Source organism: Cannabis sativa, chromosome X (genome assembly GCF_029168945.1).
Source record: "Cannabis sativa cultivar Pink pepper isolate KNU-18-1 chromosome X, ASM2916894v1, whole genome shotgun sequence".
In the NCBI taxonomy this organism is placed as follows: domain Eukaryota; kingdom Viridiplantae; phylum Streptophyta; class Magnoliopsida; order Rosales; family Cannabaceae; genus Cannabis; species Cannabis sativa.
In genome coordinates this window covers 6,998,807-7,018,620 of record NC_083610.1, presented here as the reverse complement: position 1 = coordinate 7,018,620, position 19,814 = coordinate 6,998,807, and the positions used below count along the sequence as shown (strand labels likewise).

At 31.4% G+C, this 19,814-nt stretch overlaps 2 protein-coding genes across 4 annotated transcripts; both read right to left on the bottom strand.

Annotated features, from left to right (window-relative positions):
* Nucleotides 1–6,895: 6,895 nt before the first annotated feature.
* LOC115703146 (uncharacterized) lies at nt 6,896–13,442 on the bottom strand. Of its 3 annotated transcripts, XM_030630646.2 has the most exons (9): nt 13,244–13,442; nt 13,084–13,128; nt 12,754–12,937; nt 12,553–12,629; nt 12,044–12,147; nt 11,364–11,763; nt 8,867–9,311; nt 7,480–7,557; nt 6,896–7,400 (listed from the first exon to the last, which is right to left on the bottom strand). In XM_030630646.2, exons 5-9 carry the CDS (start codon nt 12,060–12,062, stop codon nt 7,350–7,352), a joined length of 993 nt encoding a protein of 330 aa, XP_030486506.2. In that variant the 5' UTR covers nt 12,063–12,147; nt 12,553–12,629; nt 12,754–12,937; nt 13,084–13,128; nt 13,244–13,442; the 3' UTR covers nt 6,896–7,349. The 3 variants fall into 3 exon arrangements, with proteins under 3 accessions (XP_030486506.2, XP_030486505.2, XP_030486507.2); XM_030630645.2 differs by lacking the exon at nt 13,084–13,128; XM_030630647.2 differs by lacking the exons at nt 12,044–12,147; nt 13,084–13,128.
* Nucleotides 13,443–15,855: 2,413 nt separating this feature from the next.
* On the bottom strand, nt 15,856–19,117 carry LOC115703144 (vacuolar-processing enzyme). The gene is made up of 9 exons (XM_030630643.2): nt 18,631–19,117; nt 18,143–18,307; nt 17,893–18,049; nt 17,493–17,578; nt 17,208–17,407; nt 17,023–17,071; nt 16,673–16,882; nt 16,366–16,572; nt 15,856–16,280 (listed from the first exon to the last, which is right to left on the bottom strand). The coding sequence occupies exons 1-9, from the start codon at nt 18,865–18,867 to the stop codon at nt 16,098–16,100; spliced, it is 1,494 nt and encodes a 497-aa protein (XP_030486503.2). The 5' UTR covers nt 18,868–19,117; the 3' UTR covers nt 15,856–16,097.
* Between the last annotated feature and the right edge of the window lie 697 nt (nt 19,118–19,814).

Sequence of the window (19,814 nt, the reverse complement as noted above, 5' to 3'; positions counted from 1 at the left end):
TCCAATCTTAAATATACACACATATACTCAATTTTACTACTTATTTATAATTGGTTGTTTTTGCCAGATTATCTAACTAAAAAGTTGTGGATGGGTTATATATATCTTTATATATTAAAAGTGTCTATCTAACGGCAATTCTTGGTTTAACAGAATATACTTAAAAATAAAAGAATATTCTGTTAAATTTAACGATTAGGTTTGATCTCCCGTTAACAAATAAACCCAATAATTAAACCCAAAAAATTAAACAATCTTTTAAATATTAATAATCTCTTTTTAAATTAAAAAAAGAAATATTTGCACCAACAACTATTATTATTAAATTATTTAAGAATTTACCCTTACCTATTTTAATACTCACAATTTAGGCATTTCTTTTTGATAGGTATACCAATGTATATTTATTGCTTCTCTCTCCTAAACTTTGCCTACATGCTAGCTTTTTTTTTTTCTTCTTTTTCTAGACAGTAGCTTTTTTTTTTTTTTTTTTTTTAAATAAAAATCTTATTTTTTCAAAATAACAGTAAACTAGGTTGATCAAATTTTTTTTTTTTACATTCTATTCTTTTTTTTTATTATTTTACATTCTTTTTTGTTTTTTAATCTAATTAGTAGTTTTAGAAAAAAATAATTATATGTATCAACGTGAATTGTATTTATGAAATTTTCTTAGACCATTTTATTGTTTTAAATACCGCTACACGCCTACTAAAATTAAAAATTAACCATATGTTTTTCTTTTACATTTTATTGACTCTCCTAGTTGATATGCAATCAGATTTTTTTTTAAAAAAAAAATTATGTGAATAAACGACACAAATTGTTATTATTCTCACTTTCTTTATTTTTTTTTATTTCTAAAGTTTTTTCAGCCACGCAATTTATTATTTAGACACAAAAATTACACTATTATAATCTATTTTTTAAAGTGATCATTTTGACATGTTGGAAGCATATATTTTTCTGCTACAAAAAAAAAATGACTAAAATTAAAAGTTAGACTAAGGTTTCTTAAACAACAAAATAACACACTATAATTTAAAATCTAAACAAGAAATTATAAGTCTCCTCCAATATTTATCTTTTTACTTTTTTTTTCCTTTTTTGTTTACTTCTTCTTTTTCTGACATTATTATCTTCTTCATTTATTTATTAATTCGTTTTTTTGAAAAGATCTTCTTCATTTATTATTATTTTTTTATTATTCTTTTTCTCTAAATTTATTATTTCTCTTAGTTTTTTTTATTTTTCCTCTAACATTTAGATATCTCTCTTACATTTTAGTATGTGTTAAAAGAAACTTTTTTGCTCCTTTTTTATATTTTGTAACAAAAAGTAATAAAATTTAAAATTTAATAAACGTTAACATATCAAGTAACATCATAACTTAACTTAAAGTCTTTTGTTATTTTGTATTTAAAAGTTAAAATATAGTATACTAATAATAAATTTATTTAATAAAAAGAATTTAATATGTTAATAAAAAAAACTTATAAAGTTACCAAATAGTATCTAAAACATAATAGAATTAGTTACAATATGAAAATTATTATATATATTAATTTTAAAGTTGTCTGATCAAAATAAGCAACCAAATGTGTATGAGAAAAAAATTATCTTGAATTAATTTTTTTCTAATAAAAAGTAACTAATTGATATATTATTTACATCAAAAGCAACCAAAAGGTTGCTTTTTTTAAAATTTGCAAAACACTAAAATTTCTGGAAGCGAGATTTTTTTATTTTTTTCAATTTTCGGTAATTATTTTATATTTCGGTATTTATGCTGACGTGGCAATCGGTATTTGTACAAATAATTTTCTTAAAGGTATTTTTATAAATAAAATCAATTTTAGGTATAATATTGAAAAGACCCCTTAAAAAAATCATCTTAGCCACATATCTCTCTAACAAACCTATCTTGGGAGAATATTAATATTTTTTTTATTTATTTTTTAAAAAAGAAAAATATTTATATATTAAAATTAACCTCACGTTATCTAATGTTTTCTCTGAATAAGCATAGGAAGCAGAAATACCACTTCTATCTTTGTGTGATTGCAGATATACCACTTCTGTCATTGACCCACTTTTTAGCTTTATAAATAGAGATGTTCATATAATATTAACACTTTGCAGAATATTTATAGATATAAACTTACATTACATGCTATGTTAAAAAAAGAACTAAATAGAATAATCTACTACTCCAATAATAAATTTATTTATAATTTTATAATTACACTAATATTATTTTTAATATATTATTAAATAATATTTCAAATATAAATATTTAATTTTTTCAAACAAAAAATTTGTAATCTTTAAAAATAAAATACATTCAAAATCTTAAAAAGACTAAAATCTTAAATAAAACTAGCAATACGTGGCTCGGCACGTACATTCACCTAGGGTGTAAATGTATTTATTATATTTTCTCCTTAGAATCACAAACACGATTTGAAAGGGCTAAAAAAAGTTCTTGAAAGGACATTTAACTTGAGTTTTGATATTGCGCAATAGTGGTTTTCAAACGGTTTTTATAGGTGTTCTTATTAGATTAGTTAGCGATATTTTTTAAAAATTATTTTTTAAAGTTATATGAAGTCTTTATACTTAATTACACTTTAGAGCACTAAAAAAGGTACTAGGCACCAAGAAATAATAATTCTCTAATCTAAGTGAAACGCTCTATATTAACAATTTAACTTTATATCATACAAAGTTATATTAGTACACCAAAAACATCCTTCAACATACAATCTATGTTTGTTTGTATGTATATATAAGATATTTGAACTTTTGTCTTCCCATACAAATACAATCTCACAGACCTAACTATTTCAGCTAGCATATATTGTTTATATTTATTTGAGCATATATTTGTAAAATAATGGAGTATATTATTCACCATTAAATATTTTTTTGTGTTATAACTGAAATTTAGAATTCAACTTTTCAACCTATATAATTTTGTTGCTAAAAATTAAACAAATACAATAAATTAAATATCTTCCTCCTTTAGTGTTAGAAATAAAATAAAAAATCTATGGACATGTCGATTAGTTTAGATTATATTTTGAAATAAAATATAAGTTTGATGAATAACAACATGAGAATATGAAATTAAGATGTGAAAATGAAACCACCAATTACGGCAACTCCTAACACAAAATTCAGCTCAGTTGTCACAATCACTCATCAAAATTGCAATAAAAATATCTCACAGCCCTATTTTCGTAAATTCATCACCCAATAATATCTCACTTTCTCTTTTTTAAGAAGAAAGAATGTTCTGGAAACTAAAATATTTGAATTAATTAATTTCAAAATCATAATGAAATGAAAACCATTTCTACCATACACGTGTCATATTCCCTGCAATACTATACCATTTCTGTCATCTCCATTAAGTATTACGTGTCAATCTATGATTGGTCCGACCTGAGCTTCACATGTTCATACACTCATATTCTCATGCGGCTCCCACACCAAAAATCACGCAATATTTTGTTTTCCCCTCAAAACTTTTTATTTTAAAAAATTAAATTAATGGCTCCTTAAGTTGTTAGCGAATACATTCCTCTAAGAGCGCGTGTAACAAATAGAATAATCTGGAAGCCTAGCAAAACAGTATTGCGTGAGAAAAACGCGCCACAGGAATTGGTTAAAACGGCGTCGTATGTCGACAATGATTTCCACAGGTTTCAAAAAGACCACGTGTTGACTCGTGAGAGAGCGAGCGGTCACTTGCGCGTGGACTGTTGTTCCTTCCTTCCTTTCCTCATATTACTGAAAATAATAACAAATTCACAAGTGGGACCCACAAAACGAACCAGCTGTTACGCCAGCCTGTACATTAGGGCAGCTGCCCGTTCTGCCCCAAACCTTTACTCTCTCTCCACCTATATATAACACACTCTCACCACATTCATCTAAAATCGTCTGCGCAATTTTCATATCTTTTTGCTCCAAAAGAAAAAATCTCTGAAAACCCTAAATCGAAAGAAGCTTAAGCTAAGCATTCTCCAATGGCAGCCTCAACAAACTCATCCTTGATTGTTCTCGTGGCAGTGATCATCACTGTCCTCTCCGTCATCGGAGCCGCTCATGCAGCTGACGCACCGGCACCCAGCCCTGCCTCTCCTGCTTCGGCGATCTCACCCTCATTTCTCGCTGCTCTGGTCGCTCTCTTCTTCGGATTCGCACTTAGGGCTTGAAGATGTTTTTAAATTCGTTCGATGAGTTGGTATGGATGGCGGCGGTGGTGGTGTAGAGCGGTTTGGGTTCGTATTAGTTCGGCTTTCGTTTAGTTTTTTTTTTTTCTTTAATTCGATTTTAGAGATTTTTATGGTATAATGTTTGGTAGATTGTGATGGATGTTATGGTTTTTGTGGTTCAGAGTGAACATTACTAGTATTACTAGATATGTGAGTTGTGGATCTCTGATCTCTTTCTATTCTATGGTTTGAAAATCATTAGTAAATATTATATGTTTTTTTTGTTACGTTTCATTTCTCAAATTCTTCCTCTAATGTGAATCGTGAATTTTCCGTTCGATTAAGCAATTCAGTTGGGCTAAAATGAACAACACGAATGATTAATGAAATTATGACATATTGTGATTGTTTAGTGGAATTTGACTAAGATAGTTTCTAATAATGCATTCTTCAATAGTATCACTAATTGGCATTGTATACAAATCAAACAAATTAATTTGTATACCAATCTCTACAAACTCAACTAATAAATTTTAGAATTAAATAAAATATAATATTGAATGGTAAGAAAGATATTTGGGAATTTGATAATGAGTGGCAAGGTGGAACTTATTCTGTCTTGTAGTGCGCCATGGCATCTACATTACATTTATATTTAATTATAATATATAATAAATTGGTGGCAGCACCAAATTCAATTTCTAGTAATGTATTCAAATAAAGACCAATATAGTATAGTTGTCAATGATATTGTGATGTGATGATGGACATTCCACCAGCATAAGAGGCTCGTGTTTCTTTGCTATAATTCATAATAGAAACACAAACAGTTGGCTCAGTAATTGACCCCTCCAGCTCCACATGCTTAGTTGGTTGTTCCTTCCTTTTCATTTATTTATTTATAGAATATAATATATAAATGTCAATTACAATTTCAAGTATTCTAATTAAGGGACTCATCTACATCTATTCTTCATTACATCGATTACCCAATAACAAAGCCTACTTATAATGATGTGGCTAGGAGGCATCATATTATATGATATTAATAATTCATCAATTTTGTGGGTGGGGTGGAGTGACTGGTTTACTTGCTTTGGAGTTAAAGTCCTTGTCTTTTTCTCACAAATACATGTTTATTCATCAATGTACTTTGCCATCTTTGACAAGAAATTAACTTCATAAATATATGTAATTCGGTAATTTGCTCTCAACATGTTGATTCAACCACGCAATTATTAGTATAATTATCCTCCTTAACCTCTCCCTCTCTCTCTATTCAAAGTTGTCATTATTATTGTTAATATTTTAAGGTTAATTATGTTGTTCATTCAAGGGGTTAACACCAACCATTGGTCAAAAAGAATATGCAAAAAGAAAAAAACTTATTGTAAGACAGAAAAACAAAAACAGGAAACACTTTTCTAATCAGTATTTTGTTTTTAAAATTAAAAATTAAAAATATTTTCTAAAATTATATTTTATAAAATTGTTTTTACTTTTTAACTTTTTAATTAAGAATTTAAATTTTAAAAACAAAAAAAAAATATTACTTTTAAAATTATAGAGTTTTTTTTAATTAATATTTGGACTCTGATTCCAAATTTAGACCTTGGGAACCGAACCGGATCTAAACCCAGACTTAGACCCGCCCCCGGTCTGACCCGGTCTCAAACTCGACTTAAATAAAATCAACAAATGAAAATAAAATTTACAAAACACATTTTTGTTTTCTGTTTTTAAAATTAAAAAATAAAAATGGTTATAGAACATATTTTTATTTTCCAAAAATAAAAATTTAAAAACAAAAATTTTACTTTTATTTTTGTGATTAAAAATTTTAAAAACAAAAGTGTTATCAAACACTACCTTAATGATTAATTTGCGGCTAAACAGACTGCATTTATTCATCCACTTTGATATGTTAAGTGCGAAGATGAACTTTGATATTTTTAATTAATTGGTTCATATATTATGCGCTCTCTTACTATTTAATGATAATCTAGTCTCTCTAACTCAAATTTATCTCACATTTTTCTTTTTCTTAATTTTTTTAATAGTGTGAATATATCTCAAAACTAATTAATAATAAGAAAAATAACTCATTCATTCCTACTCTCAAATTGGCATGGATGGCAGTGTAATGGTGGTGTATAATGTTTGGTAGATACATATGGATCTCTAGCTTTTATTAATTTTATGGTTTGAATATCATTAGTAAATATTTTAATTTCTTTTTTTATTCACTATACGTAATTTTGTTACCTTTAATTTCTCAAATTCTTTCCCTAAGGTAAAATCGTGAATTTTGCTTTCGATTTAAGCAATTCAGCTGGGCTAGGCTAATATAAATGAAAAACATCAATCAAAATTATTAAAAAGATGATTAATGACCTTGTGACATGTGTGTTTAGTGAGATTGGATTAAGATTAAGCAAGGTTCACACAATTGTGGTTGTTTAGTACTGCCATTGATATAATTATTGTATTCATTCATTCATTCACATATGTAATTTGCTCTGAACATGTTGATCCAACCACACAATTATTAGTAGGACTATCCTCCTTAACCTCTCTATCTCTCTATTCAAAGTTGTCATTATTATTGTTAATAATTTAATTAACCTTGTCGTTCATTCATAAGAAAGAAATGCATTACAACACAAAAACAATAATAATAATAATGCAATTGCATAGATAGAAATCAATTTAGCCTGGCTTCAATACATGGTTGAACCTTCGGATAAGCTTTGTATTATATAACAGCCATTCAAATTTTCTCTCCTTTTCATTTTCTTTTTATAAAAAGAGAAATGGACCCAAACATACAAACAAATAAAATAAAAGCAAAAAATTAATAATAATAATAATAAGAGACTATATTCCTATTTGTACTGTAATAGAGAAAAGAAAAATTGTGGAAAATGAAAATTATATATATTTATACCAGTGGAAGTTTGAGAGATACACATATATATTTATATATATATGGTTGAAAAGGCTGAATGAAATGAACCGAACACAACCGCTGAAAACAGTGATTAGAGAGAGTCCATTTCCTTTTCTTTTTTAGCCTTTTTCTTTAATTTGTGGAGTTAGAATAGAATAGAATAGAATAGGCTTTCTTTACTCAGACTCTGACTCCATGTTTCCCATTGCCTTTAATCCTCTTGGTCTCTGCAACATCATCACATTCATCATATTCATATAATTCATATTATTACATAATTCAAATCAGAAATGAAATGAAATGTACCTTTTTTATGATCTTCTTCTCCCGGACCTCGTATCTTTCTAGGGTCAAGTCACATAGCCATGCTCCTGGACTAACCAACTGTAAAAACAACAATAACAACAACCATCATTACTCAAAAACAATCTTCTTCTTTCTTCTTCTAATATAAGCAAAACTATAATAAATAAATCTCATAAATTCTTTTTGTGGTCCAACAATCATGCAATATCAATACAATATATAAAAAAAAAGATTTTACAGAAATATTGAATTTTGAACAAAAATTTACAATTTTACTGTGAAACACATATTTTTACAAAAAACAATTACAATACAACTGTGAAATAACAGTAAAAACTTAACACAGTACACAGTATATAACTTACACAGTATTTTTTTTTTAAAAAAATTATCCCACAGCAAAAAAAAAAGTAAAAAAAGTTAAAATTTCACCCTAAAAAAGACATATTAAGCATAGGCATGGGGGCACATTTACTTGAGATTCCAAAGAAGAAAAAAGGGGCCCATATCAGAAATCAATTAAGGACACATGTGGCCCACCCACATTGTCAATTCCATTCCATATAAATATTCGCTTCTTCTCGCGTGAAAAAAAGGAAAATTACAAAGGGAGAGGGACACAAATTCATATTACTTATATTCATTTAAGACTTTTAAAATTTTGAAATTTTGCCAATAATTTATAATATAAAAAACGTATTCACACGTTTATATGAATTAAATCATACAAACAAAAAATAGACTAAAAAAAGACTGTATTGTAAATTTTTTTAATATTATTAATATGTTTTTTAGGTTGACGTACTAATATTATTAATATTAAATATATTTCAAAAAAACTATTAAATTATTAGTTTATATGGAATAAAAAGAAAAAACAAATAATAAATAAAATGTTAGATACATGATATGAAGATGGAGGCGTGAGTGAGCCCCACAACACCATGTTCTACTATTCTATACATATATGAACGGTTGAAACATAAATATCAACTCTTTTAATTCAAACAAATACACATAATTAAAACTTTTTATTTAATTAGGTCCCACTCCCACCACTATAAAACTCAATTTTTAATCATGTTAGGTTATCTTATTAGGTACGCCAAAACTGACACGTGTATGTTTAGCTTCCTAAGTGCTCTATTTACATTTTTATTTTATTTTTAAGGTATTCTTTTTACCAATTTCAATTTTACAATAATTAAAAAAAACATCATTGATGAAACCACACACAATGAAATGACATTTTTAATAAATGAAAACACAGGAATAATATGGAAGAAAATGGTTAGTTACTACTTTTTATTAACTTTTTGAGATTTGGTTTATTTTTATTTTTTTCTGGGAATTTTCTCAGAAAAAAAGAAAGAGAAAGAGGGCTTACATTGAGTGTGCGTTGTATGAATTTAGATCTTTTCTTGGGTCTTTGAGGAAGTTTAGAACCCTTGAAAGCAAAGAAATCTTCTTCTTTCTCCTTATTCGTTAAAGCAATCACAAACTTCGGAGGCCAAAGAGCAGCCGCCGCCAGTTCGCCGCTTCCCGACGACGAACCACCACCACCACCACCACCCTTCTTGCTATCGTGCGCCGTCTCCGAAGAAGCTCCAGACTTATTGTTGATGTTGCTGTTATGATGATGATGGTGATTGTTACTGTTCTCGTTGTTATGATGGTGATGGTGATGGTGGTGGTTGTTGTTGTTGGTGGTGATGGTGGTGATGGTGGTGGCCCCTCCTTTCTTATCGTGCGCACCCCTATCCGGTGAAGTAATTCCCCTAACAACACCACCGTTGCTATGGCCTCTCATGGCAGTTGCGCTCTCTGAGTTTCTGAGCTCAAAACAAAAAAACATATAACAAAATCAACAAAGGGATTCATTCAATCAATCCCCAAATTTAATTTTTCAATTTTCAAACAAAAATTAACAATTTTTTTTTTAGAAAAAAAAAAGAAATAAATAAATGTAAAATTGGGTTGGGTTAATTTTATTTATTCTGAAATGACGGAATTAACCTTTGGGATATAATATGAATTGAAGTGGATGGGGTAAGTGAATGAAACAAGTTATTTAGAAGAGAAAAGTATGGACAGGTTTTTCGTGGAAAATGGGGGAAAGACTCACTACTATTCTCTCTCTCTCTCTTTCTCTTTTGGCTTTCTCTGAGGGACCTTTTGCTTTTCAAGAGATGGGAGTTGTTTGTTAATACCAATATTTACTATTATTATTATTGTGATCTTTTGCTTTATTTTTCTTTAATTAAAAAGGTAGATATTTTAGAGAGAGAAAAAAGAAGGGCTAAGATTGTGAATAACGTGCACAACTGGGTGTTTAGGGTGGCTATGAACCGATAGATTAAAGAGTGTACCTTTTTGAAGATTAAGAGAGAGAGAGAGAGAAAAGAAGAGCATGTGATGATGGTTTTGGAATCAACGGTTCAAATAGACAGAGGGGTTTGTAAACAAAAAGAGTGTTGTTTTGGGTTGATGGACACGTGGAACCCAGAGTTTGCCCCATTACATGTTTACAAGTGTTGTTTACCACTCACTACTACTAATACTTATTATAATGAATGAATGGATCAGATGCAAGTGAGCTGTGATCAAGTGCTTTTCCTCTATTACACGTCACATTTATGTATATATATATAATTACACAAACAAACTCTCTCTCTCTATCTCCTTCCTAGTGGACTCTACTTTTTTATTTGACTTATTATTAAAGACAACAAACAAAACAAAAACATGGAAGCTTTATCATTAAACAACTAAAGAGATAGAGAGAAATAAAACAAACATCAAATTCAAATTTCAATCTTTATGAAAAGAGAAAAGGTAAAATGGCACTACTACTAGTACTACCACAGCACCTAATTCATAATACAAGAAACTAAACTCTACCTAGTTCTACACGCTAGTTACAAATTCATTCACTCATTCTTATATAAAAAAGAAACCTAATTTTCCCAAAGCCCAACTCAGCTTACCAGGAGGGCCTGAGCCTGAGCCTGAGCCTGAGGTCTCACTTTGAGCCAAACCAAATCAAATATATCTGCACCCACCTCACCTCACCTGATCAAGTGCAAGTAATAAGCTTTCGGCCCAAAAGCAACCACTATTTTGTTTTTTCCAAATCCAAAACCAAAACTCTCTTCTTATCATCAAATCAAATTAAAAATAGTCAACAAACTATGGCAATGGAGAGTGGCATCTAGACAGGCCCAAAACAAAGGAAGGAACAAATAAAAGTCCAACTACGTACGCAACCTTATCTATCTCTGCTCTGAAACATCAACAAACATGCTTATGCTTATCCTATCCACTTGTTTTTTTTTTCTTACCTCAACCAAATGTCAATCACATACATTTTCAATTTTAAACATACTTAGGTTAGGTTAGGTTAAGCAACCACTGTTTTTCTACAAATAGAATCTAAAGTCGTTACAATCCTTCTCACACAATTATTAATTTTTTATTTATTTAAACCTACTCAAATAGTCAAATATCTCAAAACTTAAGATATTTTCCAAATTCACCCCACAACCCCAAAGCACCAAATGTTTCATTTCATAGTTTTACATTCATCAAATTTTATGCCTACTTTTGTTTTTTTTTTTTTAATTCAATAATACCCACTAGTTTCAACAAATCATTATTTTCTTCCCTTATTACCAAAATTACTAAAAAAAAAAGACACTGTAACATTTTATTACACACGTGCTAAAATAAAAACACAGATCTCTATGTTAAAATCCAATTCAATCTTAAAATTTACAAGATTAAGAATAACTTTGGACCCCACAAAAACCCATTTTGTAAAATGACAAAAATACCCCTCAATTTTCTTCTACAAAGGAAACAAATAAAAAAGAAAGGATTTTTACCTAAGAATCCGGTGAGTAGTAGGCGGCGAAGATGGCCTGTGACGGAGATTTAAATAGGCAGAGGAGTCCTTATCGGCTCTGACAACCCTACGATCCACTCTTACGGTGGTCCGATTAACCGGAGCGGTGGCTGTGGTGGTGTTGGTGGTGGTAGAGTCGTCTTTGACCTGGACCTTCATACACCTGAGTCTTTTCCGATTTCCCCACTGTAATACGAAATCTGAGGCTGAAGTTGTTGTTTGGGATCTGAGAGTATTATCTGAACTCGCTCTCAATAGAACCGATCCATCTTCTCCGATTCTTTCTCTATCTCTAATAATATTATTATTATTAATATTATTATTATTATGAGAATGGTTGTGGTGTCTAGTGGAGTCTTTGTCCATTTGCTTTTGTACACCTGTACCAACCAACAAACCAACCAAACAAATACCCAATTTTTATTATTTAACCAATAATTTCTCCCACTAACCCACCAAAAAAATACAAAAACAAAAACAAGTTGACCCAAAACTCAATTTCGAATTTGGATTTCGGATTTCGGATTTCGGATGTATATGTATGATGATGAAGATGACGAAAAGTGAAGATTTTGTGGATCGGATGGATGAAAACGATAAAGGGTAAGTTGTGAATGATGTTTGGGTGGTGAGAAAATGTTGTGAAGAAGAAGTAAGTACCCAGAACTACGATTCTCATCTATTTTCCAAGCAAGACGCTTATTATCCACACCGCCAAATTCTGATCAAACTAATTATAGCTTTGCTCGAACTGTACTTGAATTCTGGAGACAACAAGAAAAAAAAAACACAAACATGGATTGAACATTCAGTACTTTTGTTTTCTTTCTTTGCTTAATTTTCTCGGAAACTAACTAACATATTTCATCTACAATCAACCCCCCACCCAAAAACAAAAAACAAAACAGAAAGAGAAACAAATGGTAACATATTACAGTAAAAGAAAATTCTGAAGAGAAAAAGGCATCGGCTTTCGTTGCAGGAAAACGAGAACAACGAATCAAAGGGTGGGGAAACGAAAAGGGGTGAAATGAAGAAGTGGGAAAAGATTAGATTGGAACCTAAAAGTAGAAGAAAGGATCAATAGACAATAACCCCATTCCACAGAGACAAAGAAAGAGAGGAGCTGAGAATAAGAATACAGTAAGAAGAAGAAGCCATGGCATTACCTGAAATTCCAGATGATATTGTAAATTTTATGTATCCGAAAAAGACCGAAACCAAAATCCAGTTAAGAAGATTATTTCTGTAGAAAAAGAAGAAACCAAATCAAAGAGTTAGAGCTTTCCATTTCTGTAACAAAGCATAGAAAAAGAGAAGAGCGAAATCCCATTTTCTCTGATCTATGACTCAGAGCATGGATTTCTTACCTCTGTTACTCAGATTTGGGCGCCGCCGCCGCTACCTTCATCCTCAATTCAGACAACAACTTCTCCGAAGAGCTCGAGAAGATTGTCCCAATTCGGAGACCGAATCACTTGGGTCCAGAACGATGATTAACACTTGTTCAGATTCCTTCAAAGAAAAAAGCTTTCAAATCTCTTGAAAATGTACCTGTGAAATGGAAATTAAACAAAGGCATAAGTTAATACAGGGCGCAAAATCTATGAAAGGAAGAAAAGAACGACGCTTTAACTCAAGTTTTCTCAATACTGAAGAGAATCAACAACAATATTCACAAAAACAAACAGTTCAATTACCATTAACAAAAATGGTGTCAGAAACTACTATTTTTTGAATTGTTTCTGTGTGAGAAAAAAAACCCAGAAATTAAACCGAATGAGATTATCAAATTATGGATTATTTTTTATTAAAAAGAGATGAGAAATCCAGCTATGGTCTCCAAAATTAAGAACCTACGAGACTAAGTTTTGTCCCTGGAAAGCCTCAGATCCTCGACATTTGACAGTTAGTCCTGTTTGGCTCGTCTGAAAACAAGATAGAAAGTAGAAGAAAATGGAAAAATGGAAAATTTTCACAGAAGAAAAGAAAAGCACAGAGAAAGCTTCTTCTTCTTCTTCGTCTTCTTCTTCTTCTGATTAGAACAACGAAATGCTCTCTCACCCTTTCAAACCTTATATTATATACCACCCTTCATAAAACGCCGTTACATTATAACCGTCTAACTCCCTGCAATCCTGACCCTCCATTCTTCATCCAACGCTTCTGATCTCATCTCTCTCTGTTTCTCCCGTTACGTCTCTTACTTTTGACGACGTTAATCGTACTAAACGGAATATTTTACGTCGTTATGTTATGTTATGTTATGGGCCTCCTTCCTTCCATTACATTCCATCCATCCATCCACAGCTTTTGTAATAATTAATTTAAATTAAATTAAATTTTGCTTGTGTGAAATGAAATTGATCTAAAATAGTTTTTTTATTATTATTATTTTGAATAATAATTGTTGTAAACCGGGGGGGAAAGAGTGGAAATAGTGAAGTGAACTATGGTTAATTAATTGACCGGGGTCATTGGTTACTTAATAGGCGCTACCTCACATCAATGAATCTTCACCATCCATATTTTGTCCATGTGGATTTGATTGTTTCTATGTTTGTTTTAAATTAAATAAATTATTACATGTTACAATAATTAGTGCATATATATCACTAAACATGTAAATGAACATTTTCAACTCAATAACGGACCAATACCACATAATATACAAATATGTACACATGTGTAGGTTTTTGAACCCCCAATCTTGGTAAAAAATGCCAAGAGCTCCAAGAGTTATAGGTAATTTTATTGTTTGTTCTTGAATTACCAATATTTATATAAAAAAAAAATTACATTATTTAGGAGCCTTTAAAAAACCAATCTAGGGTTTCATCTCCATGGTTAGGGCAATGCCTCTATCTCTTCACGTGATGGTGCTCTAGTTGCGAGACTTTACAAGATGCGGGTTCAAGGGAAGTACGGCAATTGTTGAGCGGAGTTATTTATTTATTTTTGTTCTTAGCAATCGCGGAAAACTTTGATTCGTGCTTCACCGACCTAGATGGATTGAGCTCAATACTTTTTTTCGTTGGAGTGTGCTTAGTTGTTGTAAAGATTTGTGCTTGTTTTCTTTTTACGCTAGCAGTGAATAGTTAATTTTCGCTGTGTATTTACTTAATATATGGCATGTGGTCTATTGTCTTTTAGTTCAGTCATTATACTTGTATTTTAGTTCGCTTTGTTTGAATAATGGTGTTTATTATTCTTGTTTTATCAAAATTTTGTTTTAACCAAGTTAACAGTATCTCGTAAGATATTATATTATTTTTGAATTTTTTTAAATTATGACTACTTTTTGTTTTAAATTTTTAGATTTGAAGTTTATTTTTGTCAACATTATTGGAAGATTGTAAAACTAGTGGAACCTTGGAGAAGTTGCATGTGTCATGTAGTAAGGCTAACCAATTTAAATTCAATCTACTTCAAAAGAAAAAGCTTTTGCCATATTCAAACATTATTTTATAATATTCTTTAAAATGAAATTAATAATAAAATTTCCTCAGCAATGTATCCATCCACATTATATAAATTGACTTAATTATCCTGTTAAAGGCAAGGCACCACTGTTGTTCCCACAAGTATATTTTCTTGTGAAGTTGATGTCTTAAGCTATTTTAAGAAAAGCAATTAGAAAATAATATGTAAATATATATGAGTATTGATCTTATAATTATCATATTTTTTTTTATTATAATATGAAGATAAAATTATTGAATCAAATCTCACATTCCAAATGTGAGCAATATTATGTATTGAAACAAAGCCAAAAGACATGTAATAATTATTATTACTAGAAGTAGAATTTAATTTACATTAAGCATAATTAGGTGTATATGATTGACAACACAACACATGTTTGAAATTATGATAGAAAAAGAAGTGAATCACTGAATTGTAGGACTGAAAGTTATGACGTGGATGTGATGACGTGGCATGGGAAAGTACCAATACCTATACCTATACCAATACCATACTGCAAAGACATTGCCTCTGCTCTCATCACTTTTTTTATTTCATTTTTTAAATAATAAAATAAAATTGGATGTGGGGTGCCCCACAGTAAGAACGCCTTGAGCTCCACTCCACTGAATTTGAATGCTTCACCTAACAAAGTTACTCTTTTCTTTAGAATTAGATATTTGCCAAATATATTGGTTTAGTTATCATCCTATTCCACACAAAACAAAACAAAATTCAATTATTATTATTATTATTACTTAATCGGAATCTAATCATTCATTCATGCATTCTAATCACCCCCTCTCCTCTTTCCTCCTCAATATATAAATTCAATTAATATTAAAAGCATATGATTCTCTTCTTCATAAATCAAGGAACCCTTATTATTATTCTAATTCTAAACATACCACTACTACTCTACTAACTTTCCTCACACCTGCAACACGTGTCAACACCCCATTGCCTCATCCAATCCAACTCTCTCTTCTCTTCCTTACACACAAACAAAATGCAACAAATTCATTCCAATTCACTTTTACTATACAATTCTAAACAAAAACATACGTAGAGTTTAGTTTAGTTTAGTACAATATTAGTTCATGCATTATTAGCATAAGACAAGTATAGATTGCTTGAATGTGATCTGTACATACAATAAAAGCAATCAATCAGCTATGTTTCAACAAATCACCATTCATTCATATATTTCTTTCTTCTCTCTTTCCTTCCTATGCTTCTTCTTCTTCACTTAAGCACTGAATCCCTTCTGCAGAGAACTCCAATGGGTTGAAGGCATGTTTACGCAAGCTTCTGCAGAAGCCTCGGCCATCTTCTTCTCGTTCACTCCAGCATTACACATGTTTGCAAAGGACCTCATGTGTTTCATGCCGTATTGGGACAGAGATCCACAGTGTGTCTCAAATGTCCTCACCTGCATTGCACATAACAAGGTCAGACTAGTATAACATCGGTTATGAAGAGTGAATGAATATAATGATATTGGTTGGAAGTAGTACCAGTGTCTTGAGACATTTCCAATCATCAACAAGTGGAAGTCCAGAAGAGCGAACGGCGTTGAGAACCTCTGGACCATTCTTAATTCCAAACAAGAGCTTTCCAACAAGTTTCACACTCTCATCTAAATGCATTCTGTGTGACATTGCTTCAAGAAACTCCTTCTGGGCTTTGATTTTCCTTGGTGAGCCTTCAGGAGCCTTTCGAAACTGCAAAAGGTAGAACAACAAGAAGAAACCGAGTCAAAGGGGAAAGAGAATATAGCATAAGCAGACACAAAATGTGTAGACAAGGAGTTTAGGATGTAACCTTATCCCAGAAATGGACGAGATCAGCATCACGCTGGTTAACGGCTTTTGTAGGTGGCCTCAAAGAGTTCTCGTCCACAAAAGTAAAATTGTCATTTGCAGGATTTGTACCAATATAGTTGAAGAGACTGTTTTCGCTAAGCCCAACATCCCCATATTGCATCACATGAGACCCATAAGCAGAATTATCACTGGATGTCCTCTTCTTAACCTGAAAATAGTAATGCCAACCAAACACAATTACTTCATTTTTGCATCATGAATGATACTGAAAATACTACATTTTAGCATATAGATATCAAAAGCAATACTACATTTATTCGGATAGCAAGCTTAGGAAGGAGTTCTCACCAATTCATATTGCTGATGCAAAGTTTCTGTCCGCATATTGTGTACATCACTGTCCATAATATCAAGATTGTTAATACAGCTTTTGAAAAATGGCATCTTCCACTTCTGGTATTACCAAATCTATCTACCAATATGATAACAATCCAATGAAAAAACAAAATAACAAATGCAAATGCTTAAAATACCTGTCTTCCATCCAAGCAACACTGTACAAATCGCCCAAACAGGTTTCGTATTCTGGTGGGGGACTGGGATCCTCTCCAGGGCAGTAAGTACCCCAACTGCTTTCATCTGCATTCGAAGCAGTGGTTGCATAGATATTCAAACCCTCAGGGAGAAGACCTTCGAAGATACTTCCAGATTCACAAGCTTCAAGGTAAAACACCTGCAAATTTTAAATTAGTCCCAACCCAGCTACCATAGAATCAAAAAGCATCAGAGCATGCATCAAATAAGAATTAGTAACTTACCAAGCTTTTGTAGGTCCCTAAAGCATGCTTCTTTTTTAAAACTTCATTCAGTTCATCAGCATAAAGGTAAGGAACGGTAGGCATTCCTATTAAAGAGAATATAAACAAATAAGATAAGAGAATTTTTTTCATGATGCAGTAAAGCTGATTGTACTAAATCAAGAATAAATATCCACATTCATACTTCAAACTTCCAAGGATACTAGATACAGTTTAACAAGGTTGAACTCGACAGCAACTCGATCTTTCAAATATCATGCTAATTAACAAATTTCAGGAAGGATGAAGAACAAAAGAGACAAACAATATCATCACTTAGATCTACAACCAACTATGTAAATCATGTGGAAACAGGATCTAACAAAAAGAAGTTGAATTCATAGAATAGAGAACTACTAACCAAGAACACCAGGACCACCATGATCAGAGTAGTAGACAAAGATATGATCATTGGGACCACTATCTACAACCTTCCCACTACCCCCTTTAATGGCAGTTTTATTTCCGAGAATGGCAGCGAAAAAGTTCCCAACAGTGACATCTTCACCAGTATAATCCTGTCAACACAAAATCAGCCATGTCAAGGATACAGCACAATACAATACAACAAAACAAACCGTTTATTTTTAAAAGGAAGGCAGAAAAACTACCTTTGGAACACCTTTATAGACATCACCCCCATGTGGGTGGTTAATAATGACTCCAGGCCTTGGGTTCTCTTCATTGGAAGCTATATCATCATACATAAACACAACAATGTTCTCATCCTTTAAACCACCTTTCTTCAAGAGTTGGTAAGCATGACATATGTCAGCCTGAAACCAAAAACCCACATCACAAAATTTATGCTTTTATTAATTTAAGAATTCAATTATGAACAAATTTTATGGGATGATGACACAATATTTAAAGACAACATAACTAACACAGTGAAACCAAAACCATAAATTTTTCACAACAATCAATTCAAGCTTAGTTTAAAAGCAAAATCAAGCTCTAGAATGTTTAAATAAACAAACCAAAAAGCCTAGAAAAACACATAAACAGATTTAATAATTCTTATTTTATTTTTTCTAAAGCTAATAAGAGAAAGACCCAATCATGAGGTAGGAAGAGTAAAAGGTGAAACTTTTAAGACCTGATGCCTGTAATTCCAATACCCATCTGAACCAGCAATCAGAACAGCCCATCTGGTCCCGACGGAATCAGCATCGTCGGCAGCAGAATTAGCAGGTCGGAAAAATCTGGAAGCTTGAGAGGGCAATCGGAGAACATCTCCGACTAGTTCCCGGCTACCGGAGGCGATTACAGATAGAGCAAGAAGAGATAGGAGGAGGGTGACGGTGACGGTGACGGTGACGGTGCCGGTGGCCATGGCGTTTCCCGGCGAAGAGAGATATTTTGATTGATCAGATAAAGTTTTGGGTTTGGAGTTTGGAGTTTGGAATTTGATCAAAATAAATAAAGGGACGTAAGTGGGCCCCACCCATCGTTGATTGGTGTTTTTTGCGAATGAATCACAGCCATCCACGTCATCATGACCATGATTGATTTGAATCCCCCGAAGCTTCCCATTCCTTATTTATTTTCATGATTAATATTTTGTTATTTTTTATCGTTCCACTCCCAATTTTATTTGATTGGGTGATTCTACAATATACTCTCTTAAAAGGAGACTTGTTTCGGCATCCAGAATAATTTTTTAGTCTAATTTTTTTTTATATTCTTGTACGTAATAGCTATTTAAGATAACTTACAAAATTTTGAAAAATTCAGAATAATTTACAATATAGAAAACAATGTTCAAACCGTCTATTTTACACGCGTATAAAATAAAATAGTCACGCGTGCAACACACTGTTTGAACGTATTTTTCGACGTGTTAAACTTTTCCAAATTTTTTAAAATTTTTCATGATGTCTTAAATAACTATAACGTACGTGACCATGAGAAAAAAATTTGACTAAAAAATTATTTCGGTGCTAAAATAGATAACGGTGCATCAATGCATTGTAGAATTTTCCTATTTTATTTATCTATTTAATAAAGAAAATGCTAAAGTACTCTAATACACTGGAGTGTAATATTATTATTAGGGATATTGGCGGCTAAACCACTTGAACTTTACGGTTTGTAACACTTAACCACAAAAACTGAATTTTTGGCGGCTAAACTACCTAAACCCTGGTTCCGTTTTGCTCTGCACACCTCCGTCCAAAAATCACAGTTAAGTGTCATGGTGGACTGTCCACGTGTACACACTTGTACACGTGGCAAGTTTTTAGTGGTCTACGTAATATTAATTTTAAAAAATAATTATAA

Bases quoted from the DNA above. Each gene is read 5' to 3' on its own strand.
- LOC115703144 (XM_030630643.2), bottom strand. From the start codon at position 18,867: ATGGCCACCGGCACCGTCACCGTCACCGTCACCGTCACCCTCCTCCTA. The intron at 17,579-17,892 runs GTTAGTAGTTCT...TCTCTTTAATAG, and splicing joins TGGTGGTCCTGGTGTTCTTG to GAATGCCTACCGTTCCTTAC. The intron at 16,883-17,022 runs GTGAGAACTCCT...TACTATTTTCAG, and splicing joins TGCATCAGCAATATGAATTG to GTTAAGAAGAGGACATCCAG.
- LOC115703146 (XM_030630646.2), bottom strand. The intron at 9,312-11,363 runs GTAAAAATCCTT...TTTTGAGCTCAG, and splicing joins ACTACTCACCGGATTCTTAG to AAACTCAGAGAGCGCAACTG. The intron at 7,401-7,479 runs GTACATTTCATT...ATGATGTTGCAG, and splicing joins AGAAGAAGATCATAAAAAAG to AGACCAAGAGGATTAAAGGC.